The sequence below is a fragment of the Periplaneta americana genome, chromosome 1 (genome assembly GCF_040183065.1).
Source record: "Periplaneta americana isolate PAMFEO1 chromosome 1, P.americana_PAMFEO1_priV1, whole genome shotgun sequence".
NCBI lineage: Eukaryota > Metazoa > Arthropoda > Insecta > Blattodea > Blattidae > Periplaneta > Periplaneta americana.
This window is the reverse complement of record NC_091117.1, coordinates 202524764-202547112: the sequence shown is the minus strand read 5'-3', so window position 1 is coordinate 202547112 and position 22349 is coordinate 202524764. Positions and strand designations below refer to the sequence as shown.

Genomic DNA, 22349 nt, shown 5'->3' with positions numbered 1-22349 from the left:
GAAAACGATGAAGTGACGTACCAGGATGCCCTTTAACTGGATGCTGCTGCAATGTAGCGGATTTTTTGGTTAACTAACTCACAATAGGAGGGTGGCCATAACAGGAACATGGCCATAATAGGAGCACCCACTTTATACGGGTTTTCGTCTCTAATTGTAGATATTTATTATTCCAGATGGTATCGTTCAGGGATCCTGAGATTCGTGATGCTTTCACTATCTGGTGATTAGTTTCAGCTATTAGGTCCTTATGGCTTGTTATCATAACACCAAGATATTGGAAGTGATTCACTTGTTCTACGACCTTATCATATAATTGCAATTTACATCTGATTGGTTCTTTAGAAACAGTTAATACTTTAGTTTTCTTTGTAGATATTTTCAAGTTGCATTGTCGCATGTCTGAGCAAATTTATAGAGAAGTCGTTGAAGCGAATCCTCTGAATCAGCTATTAACACTGTATCATCAGCGTAACATAATACATTTACGTTCTTATTTCCTATTTTAAAACCACGAAGTTCTTTCAATCCTAAAATTATATCATTCATTAAAATATTAAAAAGGAGTGGGCTGAGAGAGTCTCCTTGACGGATTCCCTTATTTGTTGGTAGTATTTTACTGAGTTTACCATCCAATTTTACTTTACAAGAATTATGAAAATAAAAATAAAAATAAAAATAAAAAATTTACTTTATTCTGTAAATTTAAACCACCTGCGGCTAGTAAAAAGTGTAATTAGAGACCTGTTCATTTTACTGCATTTAGTAGAGATTACAAGGCAACTTTCGTACACACTTACGTTTTGAATTTCGAATTCTTTTGATACGCCCTATAATGGTCAACGTTGTTGGAATGGACAGGAAGAAACGGTAGTCTTCCATGCCTCACAGATCCACGTGAATTGTCATGCCCCCTTCAGGGGTGAGAGCCGAGGTCGCTTTGGCTTCTCTGTACAGATCTTTGAGTCGTCTAAAATCATTTAACTCTATACCTCACGCATAGAGTTCATTGCCTAAAATCTGCCACTACTGCCATCTACAAATATTTGGAGAAACTGCGAGGAACACAAGCCACGGCGGACAACCAATTCGGAAACACACGAACACAAGTAGAGATTTATTTATTTATTTATTTATTTATTTATTTATTTATTTATTTATTTATTTATTTATTTATTTATTTATTTATTTATTTATTTATTTATTTATTTATTTATTTATTTATTTATTTATTTATGTCCATAACAGGGCAAAGCCCCAATTACAATAGACAGCACAGATAAAAAACATAGAATTGCATATAACACGAAAAAAAGAGGTAAAACAGATACAAGTATAATTACAAATTAAAAATGGAAAAGAGAAGAAAAAAACAAATAGATACCACCTAAATAAAAGACACAGATACAGATATAAATGAAAAACACCAAATAAAAACAAATCAAAAAGATGTTTAGGTGAGTGGTTTGGACTTTTTCCATTGCTGGTTGTCACAATCAAAAAATTAAGACACAACGTTTCGAAGGGTGGTTCTCCCTTCGTCTTCAGGTGGAAGGAAGGAGAGAAGAGAAAAAACCTATTGTTGGGATCATTACGTACAGCTATTTTTCAGTCATACAGAATAGCTGTACGTAACGATCCCAACAATAGGTTTTTTCTCTTCTCTCCTTCCTTCCACCTGAAGACGAAGGGAGAACCACCCTTCGAAACGTTGTGTCTTAATTTTTTGATTGTGACAACCAGCAATGGAAAAAGTCCAAACCACTCACCTAAACATTAACAATCCACCATTGCTTTCCAACCCCTCATTTAGATGAAATCAAAAAGAGCCAAGTACAGACATCACAGCAAAAAATGCAAAATGTAGGCGTAGCTATAGGCCTAATTGGCAAATTGCAGAGCAAATACAACACCATGTTAATAAATTCAATATACAGCACTACACAGCAGGTCCAATAGGCTCAATTCATTTATTCAAAAAACTCACCAACACAGAACATGTGTTTCAAGTAATGCTTTGCATAACTTTTTCTTGTACATATTGTACGATAACGAAAAATCTAAATCCTGTTTATTTGATAGATGATTGTAAGTTCGAAGCATTAATACAAGTGGAGACATTTTATGAGATAGTGTTTTTGTTGTCTGTAAATAAAAGAGAGATCGCTTTCTCAAATTTGATTTTGATTTGATAATGGAAAAGGAATTGTGGAGTGACGAAGAGAGGAGAACGAGAAGAGCCCGATAAAAACCCTCACAACTTTTTTTGTCTATTACAAATACTACTTCATCACAGCCGGGATTTGAACCCTGGTCCGTTCGTCGTAAGACAGAGCTCTGCCAACTGAGGTACCAAGGCGGGTAAATAACGAGGTTAATGAAGGAGATGTCCTGGCAGGTTTAAAATCGAGTTGCGGCCGCGATCAAAGTTTTGGAGCCGTCCAGCAATTCAATTTCGACAGCTGGATCCCGCAAAGGATTGTGTGCGTGACAGCACCACGCGCCCATAAATCAATATCGAGGACCTCCTACCGCACTATTGTCTTACTTAAAGAATGTGCATGCGCTATTGTCAAAATATGAATAAATGAAATGTTACATCTATTTGCCACAGTACTTCTGGTAACTGTATTTGACAAACACATTTTTATAGCATATAAAAATATAATAAAAAAATTGAAGTAATATAAAATGAGTTATAAAATTATTTACGTCTACAATGTGTTAATTAAGTATGGAATATTGCTAATAACTCTTTATATATTCATTTTATGAACGATCAGAATACAGTAGATGACGACTGGAGCTACGAAGTGAGAAGTAGAAGACGAGTTTTAATCCCTTTTCTTAAAGCAGCACGAAAAAATGGACAATTCGCGAAACTCATCAAGGACAAAATTAAGATAAACAGTTTGGTTTTTAGTGTAGAGGAGTGCTTAGTAACGGTAAAGGAACCGATCGTAGACTCAGAAGAAAACGAAAGGAACAGAAAAATTTTCAAAGAAAAAATCAACAATATTGTATCTAAAGGCGAGGTCAGTGACACAAATGTGGTGAGTGTATGCGAGTCATTTGTAAACGTATCAAACTCAGCGAAAATTTCCGGAAAGCAGGCAGTGACGTCAACTGAAGAAGAAACAGGAGTGACGCAAACTGGTATTCAGCAAGCTCAGCAGAACAAGACCCCAATGCAATCGAATGGAAATAGTGGACATCAGATGGGAGCAGTTCCGAAGCGGGTGAAGGAACTACGATCTAAATCGAGGCTGACGAGAAGTAGAGTAACGCAAGTAGGAGATAGTTCAGGGAGCAATGATGAAGGAAGAGGGGAAAACAAGGTGAAAAAACAGTATGACTTAAGGAAATGGTGTGGATGGGGAAATAAATCGTGAGAGAAGAAAACTAAGACCTAAAAAGTAGCAATATGGAAAAGGGAGTAGTGAAAAGTGCAAATAATTAGAGACGTAGAGTGAGAGGGGTTACAGTATTTTTGGTATAATGATGGGTTAGGAGTAAAGTAGAGGAAGAATTGATGAAAGACAAAAAAAGACTAGTGGAAGAATTGTAATTAAAAATAAAATATAAGTAATGTCCCAATTGACTTGTACGAGAGGCGTGTAAAACGGTGAGACGACACTGTATACTAATATTGTGAAGTGCCGCCTCACCGAAAGGTATATTGCTTAAAGACAAATATATACATTCATATCCATTTTATGAAAAAAATACCAAAAAGAAAAGTTGCTGGAGATATCTAACTAGAACTTATGGCTGTAGTCTCACAAAAGTATTGATTCATGTACAGAATGTGACAAAAAATAACACATTTTTTAAATGGCACTCTATATTACATTTTACATATTTGAAACCTCCATTCAATATTACTTCCAAATACAAGTTTGGCTCAGCATAAAATTATGAATACTCTCTTGTAAATGTTACGGTTCTTTCAAATGCTTTGATAATGTATCACAAAATAAAGTGTGTATTCATATGGAGTAGGCCATGAAACAAACAAAATAATAACATAACTGTTTCATAGGATATTTAAAATTATAACAAATAGGCTATTCAAAATGAGAACCATTCACAACCAAACAATGCCCCAGTCTATCACGAAAGTAGTCTATTGACTTTCTCACAGTTTCAGGAGTGATCAGTTTCATCTCATTACTAATCCTTAATTTCAGGTCTTCAATACTGTTCGATCTATCACGATACACCCTGGACTTTAAGTAACCCCACAGGAAGAAATACAATGGGTTGAGGTCAGGTGATCTAGCTCGCCTTTTTTTTTTTTTTTACAGAAGTAGTAGACGCCATAGGGACATGTTCAGCATTATGTAACCTATTTTCAGCAGTACGCTATATGCTACATCCTCGTGATGTTTAACGACCTTGACCACTGCGACTCCGACCTGGGCACGTCCTGGTCCGATGTTATCCCCGAGGAAGCGTCTGGTGAACTGAGGAAGACGAAGCCTTCAATGTGTCCTCTAAACATACCACAGGTCTGCATCGGACGTTTTCGCTCGAGCGCCAAGTAGTTCATAGCATAATCCGATAGGTAGCGCACATGCATGATGGGTAAAATTGTGACGAGCAATAAATCCTCGAACGGTATAAGCCGAGCGTTAGACATTCGTTCTTGTTACAGTGATGAACTGTGTAGTAACATCGTAGATGTTTATCATTTAAAAACTTTGCAGTTTTTAACTAACCTCTCCATAGTACAACTACAAAACTTGCTTTAAAATGTAATATAAATGTTGTAGGTAAATGTTTTTTTTTTTTTTCCATACAGGAGTGCTTTCGTTTTTGCCACATCTGATAGATGTTATTGGATGTAAATGTAATTATTATAAACGGAGAACACAATCACGATAATGCAAGAACTGTATCAAATTTTCTAGTAATAATAATAATGATAATAATAATAATAATAATAATAATAATAATAATAATAATAATAATAATTAGATATTAAAATGGATTTGAGGGAGGTGGGGTATGATGATAGAGACTGGATTAATCTTGCACAGGATAGGGACCGATGGCGGGCTTATGTGAGGGCGGCAATGAACCTTCGGGTTCCTTAAAGGCCATTTGTAAGTAAGTAAGTAATAATAATTAGTGTATCAATCTTTTTCGTCTGTAGCAGCTGTGCAGCACGATTATTCGTTTTATTATATTTTCTGTGACGTTATCTCTGTACTAATATTGTTATTAATCTACTGCTATATCAATAATATTTTGTAAAACGTTTCTACATTGTCGCAGTATATAGGCGGAACACTATGCATGGACCTATCATATTATATATGTGGTAAATCAAATATTGAATAATTATTAATTAGCAGTAATAACTGTATATCGAAGTTTTTCATACTATTTTATTTATAACTTCATGTTCCTATTTTGGTACGTTCCATTGACTGTTCCATTAAACATTTGTCATAAACGCAGAAAATAAAGCCTTATTTTTACCGTGTGAGCAAAACATATGTGTATCTTATCCGTCGCCTTCCATACAAGATAAGACATGTCGGTGAGATCACCTTGTACTGTGCTTCTATTTATTACGAGCGTATCACGACCGAGGGTGCGACACTCGACCGAGTTCAAGCGAGCGATTTAACTCCAATGCAGCACTCTGAAACGTACCGAAACCGTAAAAAAAAAACTCATATTTTGTTTTCGGTTGAAATGGCCGGTTTTGTTCGCAATCTCCACAATCCTCCTTTCAAATGTGCAGCTGACATTTATTCTCGTCCAATTACTTTAACTGTCACCCTGTATCACGCACATTGCTCGTTGCTGTGCTGTCCCGGTTACCTCACGCGCGTATTTCAGTGCTATTTTTCTCGATGACAAGTCGGTCGTCAGCGCTCAACTTGATGAGTACTGTAAGTAGATTAATTCTCAACATGACACAAACTTGGGTACTGTAAATGCCTTCTCTAACATTTCAACCCCAATGTCGAGACGAAGACGTCAAGAGAGGTCGATTTTAGATTGGAAAAGCATGTGTTCGATTCCAGACGGACGCAACGGAATTTCCTCAGCTAGTAATATCATAGATATTTTGTTTACATTGTTTTTTTATAATAATCATTATTTTTAGTTGCGAGTAACCCCATTTAGGACTCGCAAAGTACTTAGAGGCGTTTCTTTGTCTTTATTTTTGCCCATAGTTCTCTCATTCTTTGGCTGTAGATTTCTTTTCTCTCTTCAGTCTACGTTGTTTCAGTTTTTTCTTCTTTGTCAACTTGCCATTTATGAACTTTGATTCTAACGATATCTGGTTTAATATGAATTCTTGTGGGATTCCTGCCAATTTTAAACCATTTTTTTATTTCGCCATTCCACTTTATAATATATGTTTGTGCTTTACTCTTATTTTCATAAAATTCAACTATTCCTTTAATAATTATTATTATTATCATTATCATTATTATTTATTCATTCATTCATTCATTCATTCATTCATTCATTTATTTATTCATTTATTTATTTATTTATTTATTTGTCTAATGGCTGATACATTGATTATAGAATCATTTATTTTCAAAGAAAACAACAAGTGAACAAACATTAAGGGTATATGTACGTGAACAACCACAAATATCAGAAAATGCAGGCTCTAAATTTCTAGATGTTTATAAGGAAATAAATTCACAATTGGGCAAACGTTAGACGGTACACAACAAGACTCACTAGAACTTAAATATCTGATAAAAGTATAAAAAAAGGTTTCTACTGATATTTTTAAGAATTCACTTTTTACTTTAAATTAAATTTTCACACATACTGTATTATTTCATAAGTCCACAACCATTAGAGACAGAATGCTGAAATTTTGTACACTCATGTAACATGCATTTATGCAGAAGGTAGACTACAATAATGTCCATTTCTTTGAAAATAGAAAAATTATATCACAAAACATCATATAAATTTTAATACATTTTATATAGAACAAATAAATAATTAATTGTATTAAAATAAACAACTCTACATGTTATGGTTACCAAATGATGTAACTGCAGATTTTTTTTTTCATACTGTGATGATAAAACTGGTTTGAAAAATATTATTAGTAACATTTTTTTATACTTTTATCAGATATTTAAGTTCTAATAAGTCTTGTTGTGGTACCTTGTAATTTTTGTCCAATTGTGAGTTCATTTTCTTATAAAATTTTAGAAATTTAGAGCCTGCATTTTCTGATAATATTTGTGGTCGTTCATGTACATATACCCATAAGAAACAATTTTATAGAAAAAGCATCTTCTTTCTGGCTTCCCAATAGCGTTTTATTTCTGTGAGTGACTGTAGAGAAAGACATATTGAAAGGTGATGTCGATCAATTATTATTATTATTATTATTATTATTATTATTATTATTAAAATTATTATTGTTGTTATTATTATCATTATTATTATCATTACTATCATTATGATTATTAAAATTATTATTATAAATTATTATTATTATTATTATTATTATTATTGTTATTATTATTATTATTATTATTATTATTATTATTATTATTATTATTAGGTATTAAGATTTATTATACAAAAACTTAAACCTTATGAACAGATCTCTTTCACCTCCAACTGCATTGGACTCTCTTTCTGATCTTGACTTGTGCATGAACTATTTGGCTTTGATTTGATTGTTGCGCGATGAAGATGTACGCAGTTGAAGAGCATATTATGCTTCTTGTTTGCAAACATTGGCTTCATTCGTTTAAACATACCATAATATATTTCGAAACACTTTTGGCGGACGAATTGTACCTTCGAAGAATTGTATCCACAACTCTGTGGACAAGTAGGCCTATATTTTTAATTGGTTATTTTATTTATCTAGCGTCTGAGTGAGATGAAGGTGATAATGCCAGCGAAATGAATATTTCCATATTTGCTTGGGCACCTCACATCTGACATCCTCTCTAGTTATTTTGTCCACCTATGTTTATAATCATTTATTTTGTCATTCATGTTGTAGATGATTAATTCATATCGTATATCATTATTCCTTATACGACCTAGTCTTGTACCTACAACCTTTAACTTGTCGAAGGAATTTCATTTCTGACGCCTGCATTCTACTCTCTTGTTGCCTTGTCGTTGTCCACAGGTCACTCCCATAACTTAATATTGGCGCAGCCATAACTTTATTAAACTTAAAATTCCTCGCTCTGCGTCTTTTATTTCTAAGAATTCCAATTCTTCCGCAGATCATTCAGCATAGTTTATAACCTATATCATAGTCTTTATCATAACTGATATCATTGCCAAGGTAGCTAAAATGACTGACTTGTTCCATACGGGCTATTCCATATGAAATCGATCAGTAAAAAACCTCGCATTTTTTATACTCTAATTTTTTCCCTATTTATACAAGGTGCTGAGGAGAGTGCATTTTCAAAAATATACTATCGAAAGTCAAACGGTTTTCGTATTGTTGAGTGACAAATTTAGCGTATTTTATAAAAACAAGTCTCTTTCAGCGCTCACAACTCTGGAACAATTTGCTGCAGAACATTGAACGGGAGCTCATTTTGAAGCTGACATTTGGTAGGTTATGTTAAGAAGTAATCCTTATTTTTATTGCACACAGAGAGACAGATAATCTGTTTTTACTTACTTTTAGGCTTTTTGCCAATTTGTAAAAACGTAAAAAAATATTGAGAAAAAACCTTGCATTATTAAGAGGGATTCGGCATTGTTTGCTTAGTGGCTCGGCAATAAGTCTCGAGGGTATTAAATAGATTATTTTCACACGCCTGGACTTGAACGGCTCAGTACCGCACGCACTGGCCGAGAGCTGAAGATATGCGAGCGTTGGGCGTCATTTTACTCCTGTGTTTGTGAAAACTTGTGATAAAGCTAGGCTAGCTATGCGCTACTAGACGAAACATCACGTGTTTGTCTCCTGGCCTTGCTTGTCTCGGCTAGCTCCCGTCTCACAGTCAGCTGGTTAGTTCACGCGCGTACTATTTATTTTCTTTATTTGATAATTTCAATACTTTCTTATCAACGTGCCATCAGTAAAAAATATGTGTTTATTTGTACTTCCATTGCGGAATCTAACTATATATTTTTTAAATATTTTTTCGGTGACAAAGCCGTCTTAATAAGGAAAAATCTATTTTTCTCCATTTCTATAAAAAGTAAGAAAATCTGTTTATAAGTCAATATAAACTTTAATTTCTCAGTATCAAAATAAACCATGAGTTTGATCATTGGGTGAAAGGGTTTCGGAGCTACAACAGTTTAAAGTTACTAATTTTATGAAAATACGATAAATCTAAAAATTTTTAATTTAAACACTATGAAGTTCTGATGCCTCAAACTTTGCAAAAAGCACTGTATCACAGTTCTCTACGTACAAAAAAAGTTTCATTGTACAGGGACATCATTCTATTTTTACTAACATTTTTAATATTAACCTGGCTATACCTTTCTATTAACGATTGAAACAGGAAACACCGTTTGCTACCCCTTCCACGACTGGAGTTCGATGATACTGGCGTAAAATACAAATCACTTTACTAGGTATAGGAGGGAAGAAAAGTAGTTCATCCATTTATGTAAACTAGGAAATATCGCAATTTTGAGTTTGATAATTTTCATTAGGTTTTTGTTTAATCAAAATACTGTACTGTATTAACACTTAGTGTTTTTACTCACGAATTGAGCTATCCATTCGGACGTATTAATTATGCAATGCATATTGTACTGTTACAGCACATTAGCGTACAATATAGAGAATGAAGTTAAATTGAAAAAAATCATAATATGGATATTTAAAAACATTTTTGAAAATGGTGGCTGTTCATTTCGATACAGGCTTCAGTTCTTTTGTGCATATTATCACACTATAGACTATTGTACCTAATTCCAATTACCAGTTTCGTCCTTCGTACGAGTAACTCATGTTGAAATAATTCTGTACCTACTCTATAAAAGAGTACCTTACGTACTGTAAATTCAATCTTCACTTCTGCCCGATCCGAAAAGATAAAATTACTCAGAAATGCTATCTACTGTCCGTTCAAGAGGTTTTGTCGCAGGGTCGTAGAAAGGGTAGGGGGAATCACGTGACAGTTAATTACTTAACGAGGCACTTTTATTTAAGTTATTTTAAACAGTTGTATAATATTGCGTAGACGTCCAATTCCTAACAGAAATTAATGTTCTCAGAAAAGAGCTAAGACAGCCCAGCTACTGGACTTTACAGAGGGGCGAAAAGAAGCAGGTGGGGGAAACCGGGATGCAACGTAGGAAAACGGACGACAGTACCTGTGCGAAAATATGATTCAATATTGAAAGCTCCTTCGCCACTGGAAAACGCGAACATATTTCTGGAACGTACTATACTCAGTAACTCAGTACTGCTTACGCGCCCTCGGCTCTGTGTCGTGAACGGTTGGAAGTTTACTAGTAGAAGGGGTGGGAGTGAAGTACATTCAAAAACTCAGGTACAATAAAAATTGAAGTAAAAATAAAATGATGTCCCTGTATTTAGAAATTGTAAGGTCAATTGTCTCTATATTTCGGTCGATTTGAGATGGAATAGCTCATACATTAATTATTAATTACTATGACTTCCTTCAGACAGATCCGACATGTGCCGGCTAACTGACGTCACTCCTCGTGTTGCAGGGGTGGTGAATCGCGGGGACTCGTTCCGGAGGCGCCGCTCCCGCAGCAACAGCCTGGTGCCGCCCCACGCCCTGACGTCACCGTCTGCCCCTGAAGGAACGCCGCCCGCCAGCCCGACTCCCGCCAATCGAGAGCCCGCCCCGGAAGTGATCACCTACCAGGTCGCCATGATCGGTGCCCAAGGAGTCGGCAAATCTGCACTTGTCAGCCAGTTCATGACCTCGGAGTGCATCAACGCGTATGACAGACAGAGAGGTCAGTTTCTTTCCATTTACGTTTTACTTCGATATTCAGGACGGCAGCCTACACTCAGCATGAACTGTTGCGAATAATAATGTAATTGATTTATCTGCCTTTGCGATCGTGATATAAATTAATGGCATGTAAAACGGTACAAATCAGGGCCGGGTTTAGGTATAGTGCCACCTTAGGCAGTGCTAAAATTTGCCGCTTCACAACTCCCACTATAGTATATAACTGCGATACAAGCATGGTAAGTGCATTACAACAGAATCGAGGTAAAGTTACAGAAGACGAGTTTCTGTTATGCACTTAACACATGTATTACATAATATTTTTTGGCCGATCTTAATAAAAAAATAAATTATTATTAATAATTTTTAATTTAAATAAATAGTTTGTTTTTCGACGCTAACATTTTCATGTGTGGTCGCCGTTTGTTATTTGTCGATAGGTGTTATTCATTTGTTATTATTCGTATTTGTCGATAGGTGTTATTCATTTGTTATTATATGTATTTGTCGATAGGTGTCATTCCTTTGTTATTATTCGTATTTGTCGAAAGGTGTCATTCATTTCTTATTATTCGTATTTGTCGATAGGTGTCATTCATTTGTTATTATTCGTATATGTCGATAGGTGTCATTCATTTCTTATTATTCGTATTTGTCGATAGGTGTCATTCATTTGTTATTATTCGTATTTGTCGATAGGTGTAATTCATTTGTTATTATTCGTATTTGTCGATAGGTGTCATTCATTTGTAATTATTCGTATTTGTCGATAGGTGCCATTCATTTGTAATTATTCGTATTTGTCGATAGGTGTCATTCATTTGTTATTATTCGTATTTGTAGATAGGTGTCATTCGTTTGTTATTATTCGTATTTGTCGATAGGTGTCATTCACTTTTTATTATTCGTTTTTGTCGATAAGTGTAATTCGTTTGTTATTATTCGTGTTTGTCGATAAGTGTCATTCATTTGTTATTATTCGTATTTTTTCGATAGGTGTCATTCATTTTTTATTATTCGTATTTTTCGATAAGTGTCATTCGTTTGTTATTATTCGTATTTGTCGATAAGTGTTATTCGTTTGTTATTATTCGTATTTGTCGATAGGTGTCAATCATTTGTTATTATTCGTATTTGTCGATAGGTGTCATTCATTCGTTATTATTCGTATTTGTCGATAGGTGTGATTCATTTGTTATTATTCCTATTTGTCGATAGGTGTCATTCATTTGTTATTATTCGTATTTGTCGATAGGTGTTATTCATTTGTTATTATTCGGCGGCGATTGTGAAAATGTTGTAATAAAATAAATTATAGAAAGTTTAGATTTGTCTTCAAAGAAGAAGATAGGTGACATATTAATTATTATATATCAATACAAATAAATAACGTATAGAAAATGTTCGTGGGTGACACATTAATTATACATCAGTGTAAATAAATTGCTTACCGGTATAGGTTAATGCTTGATTACGTATTTTACTTCATGGATGTTTTCGCGTTCAGCCACGGCCCCACGAGTGGCGCTCAGAGCAACAATCGGAAGTCGTCAGAAATGGTTTTCACGCTTATGTATTATCGACATTAATTCCTGTTTTCTTACAAATCTCCACTCCAATAAATTAATTCAGAAAGAGTGCAGGTATAATAAGACATTTAGTTATTTCCTCATAGCACATAGTGGTGCGCGACACTGATAGTTCGTTACTTTTAAGTAAATAAATAAAAGTTGATTTGATTTATTTACTTACCGAAAGTGTGATGTAACTTCATCTTACAATGTTTAGTTTAAATTAGTCTTAAATGAAATGTTACAATTCAGAAAACAATAAATTACTGGAATCAAAATACATGCATCTTACTTGTGAATTATAAAGATTTTTCACATTTTCTTCACGGAGAAAGCATTGATGATGTCATCGAAGTCGATCTGTCGAAGACTCGAAACATATTCAAACTTATTCATTGTTGAAACAAAATTGATTTGTGAAAGCCAGGCTGTAGATTATTTTTAAGCGTTGGTTTTGTTGGTTGATGTTTTTTTTTAAGTAATGTAAAAAATATTTTCTGTATCCTTTCTATTTACATTTGATGGGACTGGAACTGTTTGTATATATTTTTTTGTATTTATGTGTGCTATCTGGTAAGATGGAAAAGAAGGCCTTATGACCTTAATCTGTCAAATCAAATAAATAAATAACTAATAAATATTTCGAATTGAATAATAAGTAGAAAAAATCATAATTTGAAAAAAGAGAAATTTCTTCAAAGCTTCGTGGAATTATACAGATTACCTGATGTTACACTGATGCAGTTTTTTAAAAAAGTAACTTTTATGTGTTTATCGTTACATTTTTAACTAAACTTAACGGTATGTTGTGTACAATCTTAAGTCAGTTAAAATGGGAAGGAAAATGTTGATGAAGTACAGTAACTTCGGAGTCAGTTCAGATGTAACCCAGGAGCCAATTCGGATAACAAAATATTTATATTCTGGGAACCATTTCGGAATTCGAGAGCCAATTATGTTATTCAGCGTCGATGAGATTGGTGATAGCGAAATGATATTCGGCGAGATGAAACCGAGGATTCGCCATAGATTACCTGACATTTGCCTTACGGTTGGGAAAACCTCGGAAAAACCCAACCAGGTATTCAGCCCAAGCGGGGATCGAACCCGCGCCCGAGCGCAACTGCAACTTGGGATTGGAAGGCAAGAGCCTTAGCCGATTGAGCTACGCCAGTGGCCTAAAGTTTGTCCATGTTCGAATTATCTGAAGCAAAATTATACTTTTTTTTTTTAAGAATTCGAATAAATCAACTGCTATAGACGCGACGCTGTTATTCCCGGCGTGACTCCTCCTCTTTGCTTACGTCTTAGGAAGTGAAGGCTCTATGAAGTCTAGGTAGGTAGTATCGTTCGCCATTTTTGTTCTTTCGTTGCCGAGCTACCATACGAGGAATCTATTTTCCACACCTTTAAACATTATCATGTCGTAGCTCCTATGATAGGCCTAATAAATCAAACGCACTGTAATTCAGCAAATAATTGAGCGGCAAATAACGTCTTCGTGTGCTTTCTGCGAACGCCAACGAAAGAGCGAAAATGGCGGGCGATTATGTTAAGTATTTATCGAGCCTTAAGAAATGAATAACGTCTTCCTCAGCGAATCAGAAGACGCACACGTTTAAATGTAGCCGACCTGCAACGCAATTGGCTGCCGGAAATTAGAGCGACGGGACTATAGAAAAATTGATTTGTAAAGCAAGATGAGAAAAATGTAAAGGCAGAGTAGTGAAATATTGTAAACTGTTACAATTTTGGTGATGAATTCTCACACTTTCAAATAAATTTATATTTTAAATACTGTATGAGAGTAATGTAAAGAGATTGCAAAGCAAGGAAATGCAGACACACAATGTGATGTATAAACCACACTGTGATAGTAGGAGGCAGTGGAAGTAGCTGAGGAATCCTATATCCGGTTCCACGTCACAACTGGGCGGCGGCGACACAAAGGGAGCCGTGTGAAGTGTATCTCCGTCCACAACACGGCCTGCAACTCGAGATGAAACACACCTGTTCCTAAGCCGATATATTACCATATTTTTAAACACGTGTTACATCAACCATATTTGTAAAAGCTTCTAGAAAAGTTACTCTACAATGTAAATTTCACTGACCACGCATAAGGTGACGCTTCTTTTAATGCCGCCGTATCTATTCTTAAATATTATATTTAGCATTATGGTCTCTACTCTATTGGGACCCCTTGTTACGTCAACGCAGCACTATGAGTTTCACATCTGACTGCACACTTCACTACGAACAGTAGGCTGTTGACTAATGAAATTTATCCCTCTTAGGAGACTGATCGTCATTATAGGATTAATCCAGGTCAGTGGCGTAGGTAGGATTTTGTCAAGGGGAAGGGGTTATTATTAAAATTGCTTACAATTTACATTATCGGTATTTTAAATTTTATGTATCGGTTTATTATTATTATTATTATTATTATTATTAGGCCTATTATTATTATTATTATTATTATTATTATTATTATTATTATTATTATTGTTACTATTATTAGGGTAAAGTTGCCTATATCGTACCACTTTAGCATTTATAATTTTTATTGAACAATACAGTTTTTATTTTCTGCATTCCTTTACAGAGATACATTCCCAGAACATTTACCTTTCATGTAAAAAAAGAATCCTTGAATTTGATTTAATATTTTTAAATTAAAATGACATTTTCGAAACACATGTCAGTGGTGCCATTTAGGCAACTAGTTTCCTAAATAGCATCTGCGGTTTATTAAATCGTACCTCTTTATCTGCAGGGTACAGGATGAAGGAAAGATTTTAATATTGAACATATTGAAGAGTATTTGAATGAATAATGTAATAAATGCAAATTACAAGTTAATTGAAATTAATGAAAGAGAGTAACGCATCTTCAAATAAAATTGAAAAAAAAAATAGAGCGTAAATTACGAAACATTTAAACTTTCTGAATGTGCTTTTTATTGTTATACATTTGCCATGTGGTTCACCAGGCAGTTCAGACTGTAAACTGCGTCACCTTTTCTCCACGATTATCTCCAAGCCACCTAAGAACTGCTTCATGATATAGCTGTCTGAAATGATTTGAAGATAGAAACATCTAAAGGCTGGCCTATGAGTATTATGACGAGGAAGCTGAAACAGGAGCATACCATTTTCCCGAGATAATCTAGCTTCTAAATTTTTGGAATGGGTCGTATAGGTGGACATACAGAAGCAGCACTTTTTTCTACGGCAGGTTTGAGTGGCAAATAAAATGTTTGAGCTATTCGACAAATAGTTCACTGTTGGTGTAACCTGACTCAGAGCAAACAAATAACGATCCTGGAGGAGCACCAGCTGATAATGAAGGATGCACTGTTTGACGTTAAAAAATTATCGCAGGTGGCACAAAATACCTGCTGCGCTTGTACAACACACACTTGTTGTATTAACGCCCTTTTCACCACTTGATATTGCACCCACCTGATGCATTCCTAGTTCAGTTAAAATTTTTGGGGCCTTCTTTTGTACAGTTAGAATTGCTACAGTTGCTCATATCGCACCGGTGCGAATTAGGCACCTACAAAGTGGTGCGAATTGAGAAACTACGCCATAAGTTATTATTTCCTTCATTCTAGCCTATAATCACCTCATGTTCGAAAATCCTACTAAGTTAAATGTTCTTTAATACCTCTTTAAACGAATAATATCTTAAGATTATGGATTCCTTTGCATACAAATCCGTTATTTAGTTACAAAATGTTAGCTAAACATACAGCCACCTGAGCGATTATATTAGATACACTATGACCACGCTGCTGACACAAAGAAGTGGCAGAAATCAAGTGACATGGTGGAAGTTCATATGGTAGATTGTAACAATACCACTAGATGCCACACTACTACAATAATTTGTTTCAAACTAGCAGTGGTGCGATTTAGGAAGCGGTGCGATTTATGCTACTCTACCCTATTATTATCATCATCATCATCATCATCATCTTCCTTACAAGTATTAGGCCAAGTGGCCTGTTACGGTCTCAAACTAGAATTTTCAGTCCATCTCTTCTTTGGACGGCCTAGAGATCTTTTGCCATATGGATGGTAATGAAGCAGTGCTTTTGGAATTCTGCATCGATTCATTCGTTCGAGATGACCCTTCCACTGAAGTTGATATTTGCGGATGAACTGCATAATGGGTTATATTTGAAGTTCTTGCATTAGGTCCTCATTTTTTTTATGATCCCAGCGAGTATATCCAGCTGTTGCTCTCATAAACCTCATCTCACTTGCTGTTATTCTACTGACATCTTTATTATTATTATTATTATTATTATTATTATTATTATTATTATTATTATCGTATCGTATCGTCTCGTATCGTATCGGATTGTATTGTATCGTATCGTATCACATTTCATTATTGTTAATATTTTTAAGAGCGATTATGAGGAAAATAATTTTTTTAAAATACGTAAATAAGTTACGATTTCATTAAACCAGATTGAAAATTGATGCTAACATAAAAAATTGGGAGATAATCCTTCTCATCATTATCATCATTATCAATTAGAAGGGCAATCTTGCACACTTTCAGCCCAAGCATTCTTGTAGAATGAGAGAACATGAATGTCCCGTCAGTTGTCACGATAATTTACCAGTAATCTTTCCATATCCTTAATTTTCTTGGCTGATGCCTTAAAGAAACCAAATAAAGCTTGAAATCAGCAATATTCCTGGAAGGTTTACAGACTTTTTTGCATTATTGTAATCCATGCCATACGCTTACGTCTTTCTCCTTTTACGAAGATTTTGCCCTTAGATTTTGTTAATTTGAAGTTAGGATACCACAATTACACACAAAAATAATTTAATTCATTCACATTTTCTAATTTACAATCCATTCTTTTGGTTTTCAGAACTTTAACTGATAATATGGACTTTTGTTTAAAATAGTGTATACGAGTGGTTTTGGAGCATTGGTTTAGGTTTGTTAAGAGCTTAGTATGTGAACTCATCTAAAGCATTTTAATAAAACCTATATCCATTTCGTCAGTATTCATCATGGACCTGAGCAATCTTTTGATGCGTGCAGCGGTTTCTTTTATAGTGGTTGCTGAATGCAAAATAAAAGAAGCACGGTAAACGTAAAAGAAATGTAAGGAATGTTTCATCTAAAATAAAAGGTCATGGAGCGTATACTTCGATCTTGAAAGAATTTAGGAAAGAAGACATAGGCCTACTTTGAGACTACAAGCCATAACCTTTTCCTGCATTTTACTCATATCATTTCTCTATAAAAAAAATGAGTATCACAAATATGACACATACTTTCTCATTATACGTTTTATTCCTTCCACAATTAAGTTCAACATGCTGGGAATTATATTACCGTTCACAGTTCATTTCGAGAATTATTATTCAAAGACGCATTAGCGTATAATTTACTAAACTTTTAATAGTCATAATGATGAATTTTCGTTCGTTCAAGAAAGACACTTTTATAATCGCAAAACTAAGTGATTTCATGTCGTTTATAATTTGTACAGTTTAAGTACATAAATAATGGGCATAAGTTCATAATACAGGAGCAGGCGTAGGCCTTTAATAATACTGTAAAACCGCTTGCTTTTCACATATGCCACTTTTGGACTACTCCTACATCTCGTATAAATGACTGTAACACTGATAATCATGTCTATTTTTGTTGTGCATTACGCCGATTTTTGACGGTTTACACATACTAAAATGCTAACATAATGAAATCTGTAATTTCACAAGGATTCTTCTAATACTTGGAGGTATTGTTAAATTCATGTGTCTACACCAGTATTCATCATAGGTTTCGAGGTTCGATGCAAAGAAAAAAACTGTAAACAATTTAGAATTCGCGAGATTTTCAAACATGAAAACATGAATAAAAATTACAAATCCCAACTGATTCTTATAATTCCTTTAAAAAAAGTTAAATTCATGTGTCTGTACACACATCTATCAAAAGTTTCATGGTCCCATGCAGAGAAATGGGAAAAACGTTCGTTTCAGGCGATTTATATGAACGTTAATGAAATCTATAAATTCCAATCGATTGTACTAATTCTTTCAAAAAGTGTTAAAATCATGTGTCTACACAACTTTCTATCAAAAGTTCCAGGGTTCGATGAAATGCAACAAAAAATATTAATTTTACATTTCGCGATTTTATAAAGTATTAAAACTATAATAAAATCTACAAATCACATCCGATTCCACTAATTCTTTCAGAAAGTGTTAAATTCAGGAGTTTCTATCAAAAGTTAAAGGGTTCGATGGAAACCAACAAGAATATTAATAGTAGAGTTTTCTCGATTTATTTAAATTTTAAAACGCTAATGAAATCTGTAATTTCACACGGATTCTTCTAATACTGGGAGAAAGTGTTAAATTCATGTGTCTACACCAGTATCCATCGTAGGTTTCGAGGTCCGAAGCAAAGAAGAAATTGTGAAGATTTAGAATTCGCGAAATTTTGCAAACATGAAAGCATGAATAAAAATTACAAATCCCAACAGATTCTTGTAATTCCTTAAAAAATGTTAAATTCATGTGTCTGTATACATATCTACATACCTATTATCAAAAGTTTCATGGTCCCATGCAGAGAAACATAAGTTTGTTAGTGTATCACTACGAAATGGGAAGCAGCCTACGTTCAAGGCGATGAAAATGCGATTTGTATAAACGTTAATGAAATCTATAAATTCCAACCGATTGTGCTAATTCTTTCAGAAAGTATTAAATTCGTGTGTCTACATAGCTTTCTATCAAAAGTTTCACGTTTCGATGAAGTGCAACAAAAATATTAATTCTATGCTCATTTCGGGTATCTATTCATATGTATTCATTTCAAATGTAAATTGTAAATAAATATGAATTTGAATTTGATTTGATATTTCACGATTTTATAAAGTCTTCTAACTATAATAAAATATACAAATCACATCCGATTCCACTAATTCTTTCATAAAGTGTTAAATTCAGGTGTCTACACAGTTTTATATCAAAAGTTCCAGAATATTAAATTAGCCTACTTTCTCGAAATTTGCTGAAGCTACAGAACTGACGTTTTTACAACACATGGACACATATCTTTTGTTTATGATGTAACAGTAGTTGCTTTGTTAATTCATTTTCTTACAAACATTTTTCATGCGAATATTTTCAAAACTTTCAATACACTATCTTCAGTAATACGTATTTACGATATAGCCTATTAGATTTACGAAAACATTGTTTCAGTACCTGTAAGGGTACTAAATAAACATATCTGAAAATTTCACTTTTCTGCTATAAAGTTGAGAAAATATTCCTTTTGAATAAAAAAAGCAAGCTTGTGAAAACTGAGCATTAAAATTAAAATTTAACATTCTTATAATTCACTTATACTTCTCAGACAAATCTAAAAATTAACATGAATACCTACAGTTTTACTGTAATAAGTTCTCATCTCTTTATTCATTGACTCAGTGCTGACCATCTCTGTATATAGCTCGACCAAGCGACATATACTATCTCCTTTCCGCTGTAAAGCGCTCAGGCTCTTCTGAGCTCTAAAGCGCGCGCTTGCACCTATGGGCATCAGTTGACATGACTGCTCTAAAGTGACTAAACCATGCAGCATTCTTAACCGACAAAATTTCAATTGTCAATGGCCAAAATACTCGTCTCAATCCACCTAATATACCAATTATACAACTGTATAGTCCACACCTGTGGAGTAACGGTCAGCGCGTCTGGCCGCGAAACCAGGTGGCCCGGGTTCGAATCCCGGTCGGGACAAGTTACCTGGTTGAGGTTTTTTCCTGGGTTTTCCCTGAACCCAATACGAGCAAATGCTGGGTAACTTTCGGTGCTGGACCCCGGACTCATATCACCGGCATTATCACCTTCATATCATTCAGACGCTAAATAACCTGAGATGTTGATACAGCGTCGTAAAATAACCCAATAAAATAAAAAAAATACAACTGTATACCTACTTATGCCCACTCCTGCATTCTGAGTTTGTTTCATACCATGTATCTCTAAACTTTTCTGCTTCGCATACCACTCGGACCTCACGTCTTCTTCTTTGTAGATATTACACTCTGTCTGTAATAAACTGTAACACGTAAATGCAAGGCACACTTCCTTAGTACATAATTTTTATTCTACGCAAAGTTATGTCTTATTATCGTCGGTTATTCCTCTCCCTGCCTCTTTCTGTTCGTAAATTCATAAGATCTCTAAGGAGAATATCTGGAGTTTGAGAAATGTCACCCCATGTTGAGTTCAAAGCTACCAATCAATTTTCTTCTGTTATGCACGTTGGAGAGAATCAATGCGACCTTTGTCACGTGCATTGACGGAGATAATTAACGGCCCTGTTATGTTAGAGGCTGCTCACAATCGAAGAGATGAAGTTCAGAGATAATCATCATTAACTATAATGTATCATCGCATGGGAAAACGGGCGAGAATTCTAGCAGAAGTCGAAGAAAACTTTTATAGGCCTAAGCCGTATTTTGTTTGAGATTCAGTCAAAACATATCTGTAGTAAAAATTATGATTTATTTGACAAACATTTTCGCTCATTTACTACAGATAAGACTTGACTGAATCGCAAACGAAATAATTTATCGGCGAAGCATGTCTTCAAAAAAATTTTGTTCCGCTACTTTTTTGGTTTGCGGGCCTTTCGACCACTACCTTTTGTCCACAATTTGTTTCGTCCATTACCTTTCGTCCACGTTCTCTTGTCCACAACCGATTGGTCTATAAAATTTACGTCCATCCATACATTTTGTCCAAACATTTTATGTCCATAATGTTTCGTCAATCTTAGAATAGATATTTGTGTTTCCCTTCTACAATTACACAAGAAGGTATTGTCATCATTGTCGTCTGTTTCTTAGATACTTTTCATTTTCATTTGGATATTAAAAAGCATGAATATACTGTATATATTTTCAATTTTTGATATTCAAAATTATGGCAGAGGAGGTAACCAATGTTACATTATAATGGCTACTCAATTGTTGGGAGGACACACGCGAATCCGTGCACCATTAAGTCAGACATAATATGTCAATAATCATGAACGCATCAGGGAAATGGTTACACGGTATGAAGATTACCAGAACGACGGCAGGCTGGAAATATATCTGAGAGGAATTTCATATAGTTTAAAATTAAAAATTAATTACCCCTGCTGAAGTTCTTCAGGAAGAAGAAAATGATGAGTAATCATGTTTATAATACAAACAGCATGTACATCAACAACACATATAAATTTAAATAAATAAATTACATTTTCACCAAATGAAATATGTATCATGTCATCTATTTTTTCTGCCATAATGGACGAAATAGTTAGTGGACGAAAACATAATGGACGAAGCATGAAAATTGACTAAGTGGTCAGTGGACAAAATTTAATGGACGAGTCATGAAATGGACAAATATGTCAGTGGACAAAATTTAATGGACGAGTCATGAAATGGACAAATGTGTCAGTGGACAAAATTTAATGGACGAGTCATGAAATGGACAAATGTGTCAGTGGACAAAATTTAATGGACGAGTCATGAAATTGACAAATGTGTCAGTGGACAAAATTTAATGGACGAGTCACGAAATGGACAAATGTGTCAGTGGACAAAATTTAATGGACGAGTCATGAAATGGATAAATGTGTCAGTGGACAAAATTTAATGGACGAGTCATGAAATGGACAAATGTGTCAGTGGACAAAATTTAATGGACGAGTCATGAAATGGACAAATGTGTCAGTGGACAAAATTTAATGGATGAGTCATGAAATGGACAAATGTGTCAGTGGACAA

The 22349-nt window shown here is 34.5% G+C and overlaps 1 protein-coding gene across 1 annotated transcript in view; it reads left to right on the top strand.

Moving 5' to 3' along the window:
• Rgk3 (Rad, Gem/Kir family member 3) overlaps window positions 1–22349 on the top strand; it is a 401124-nt gene that overhangs the window by 306380 nt on the left and 72395 nt on the right. The window contains exon 2 of the mRNA XM_069835772.1: window positions 10681–10935. Within this exon, the coding sequence (XP_069691873.1) occupies window positions 10681–10935 (255 nt within the window). The remainder of the gene's footprint in view (window positions 1–10680; window positions 10936–22349) is intronic.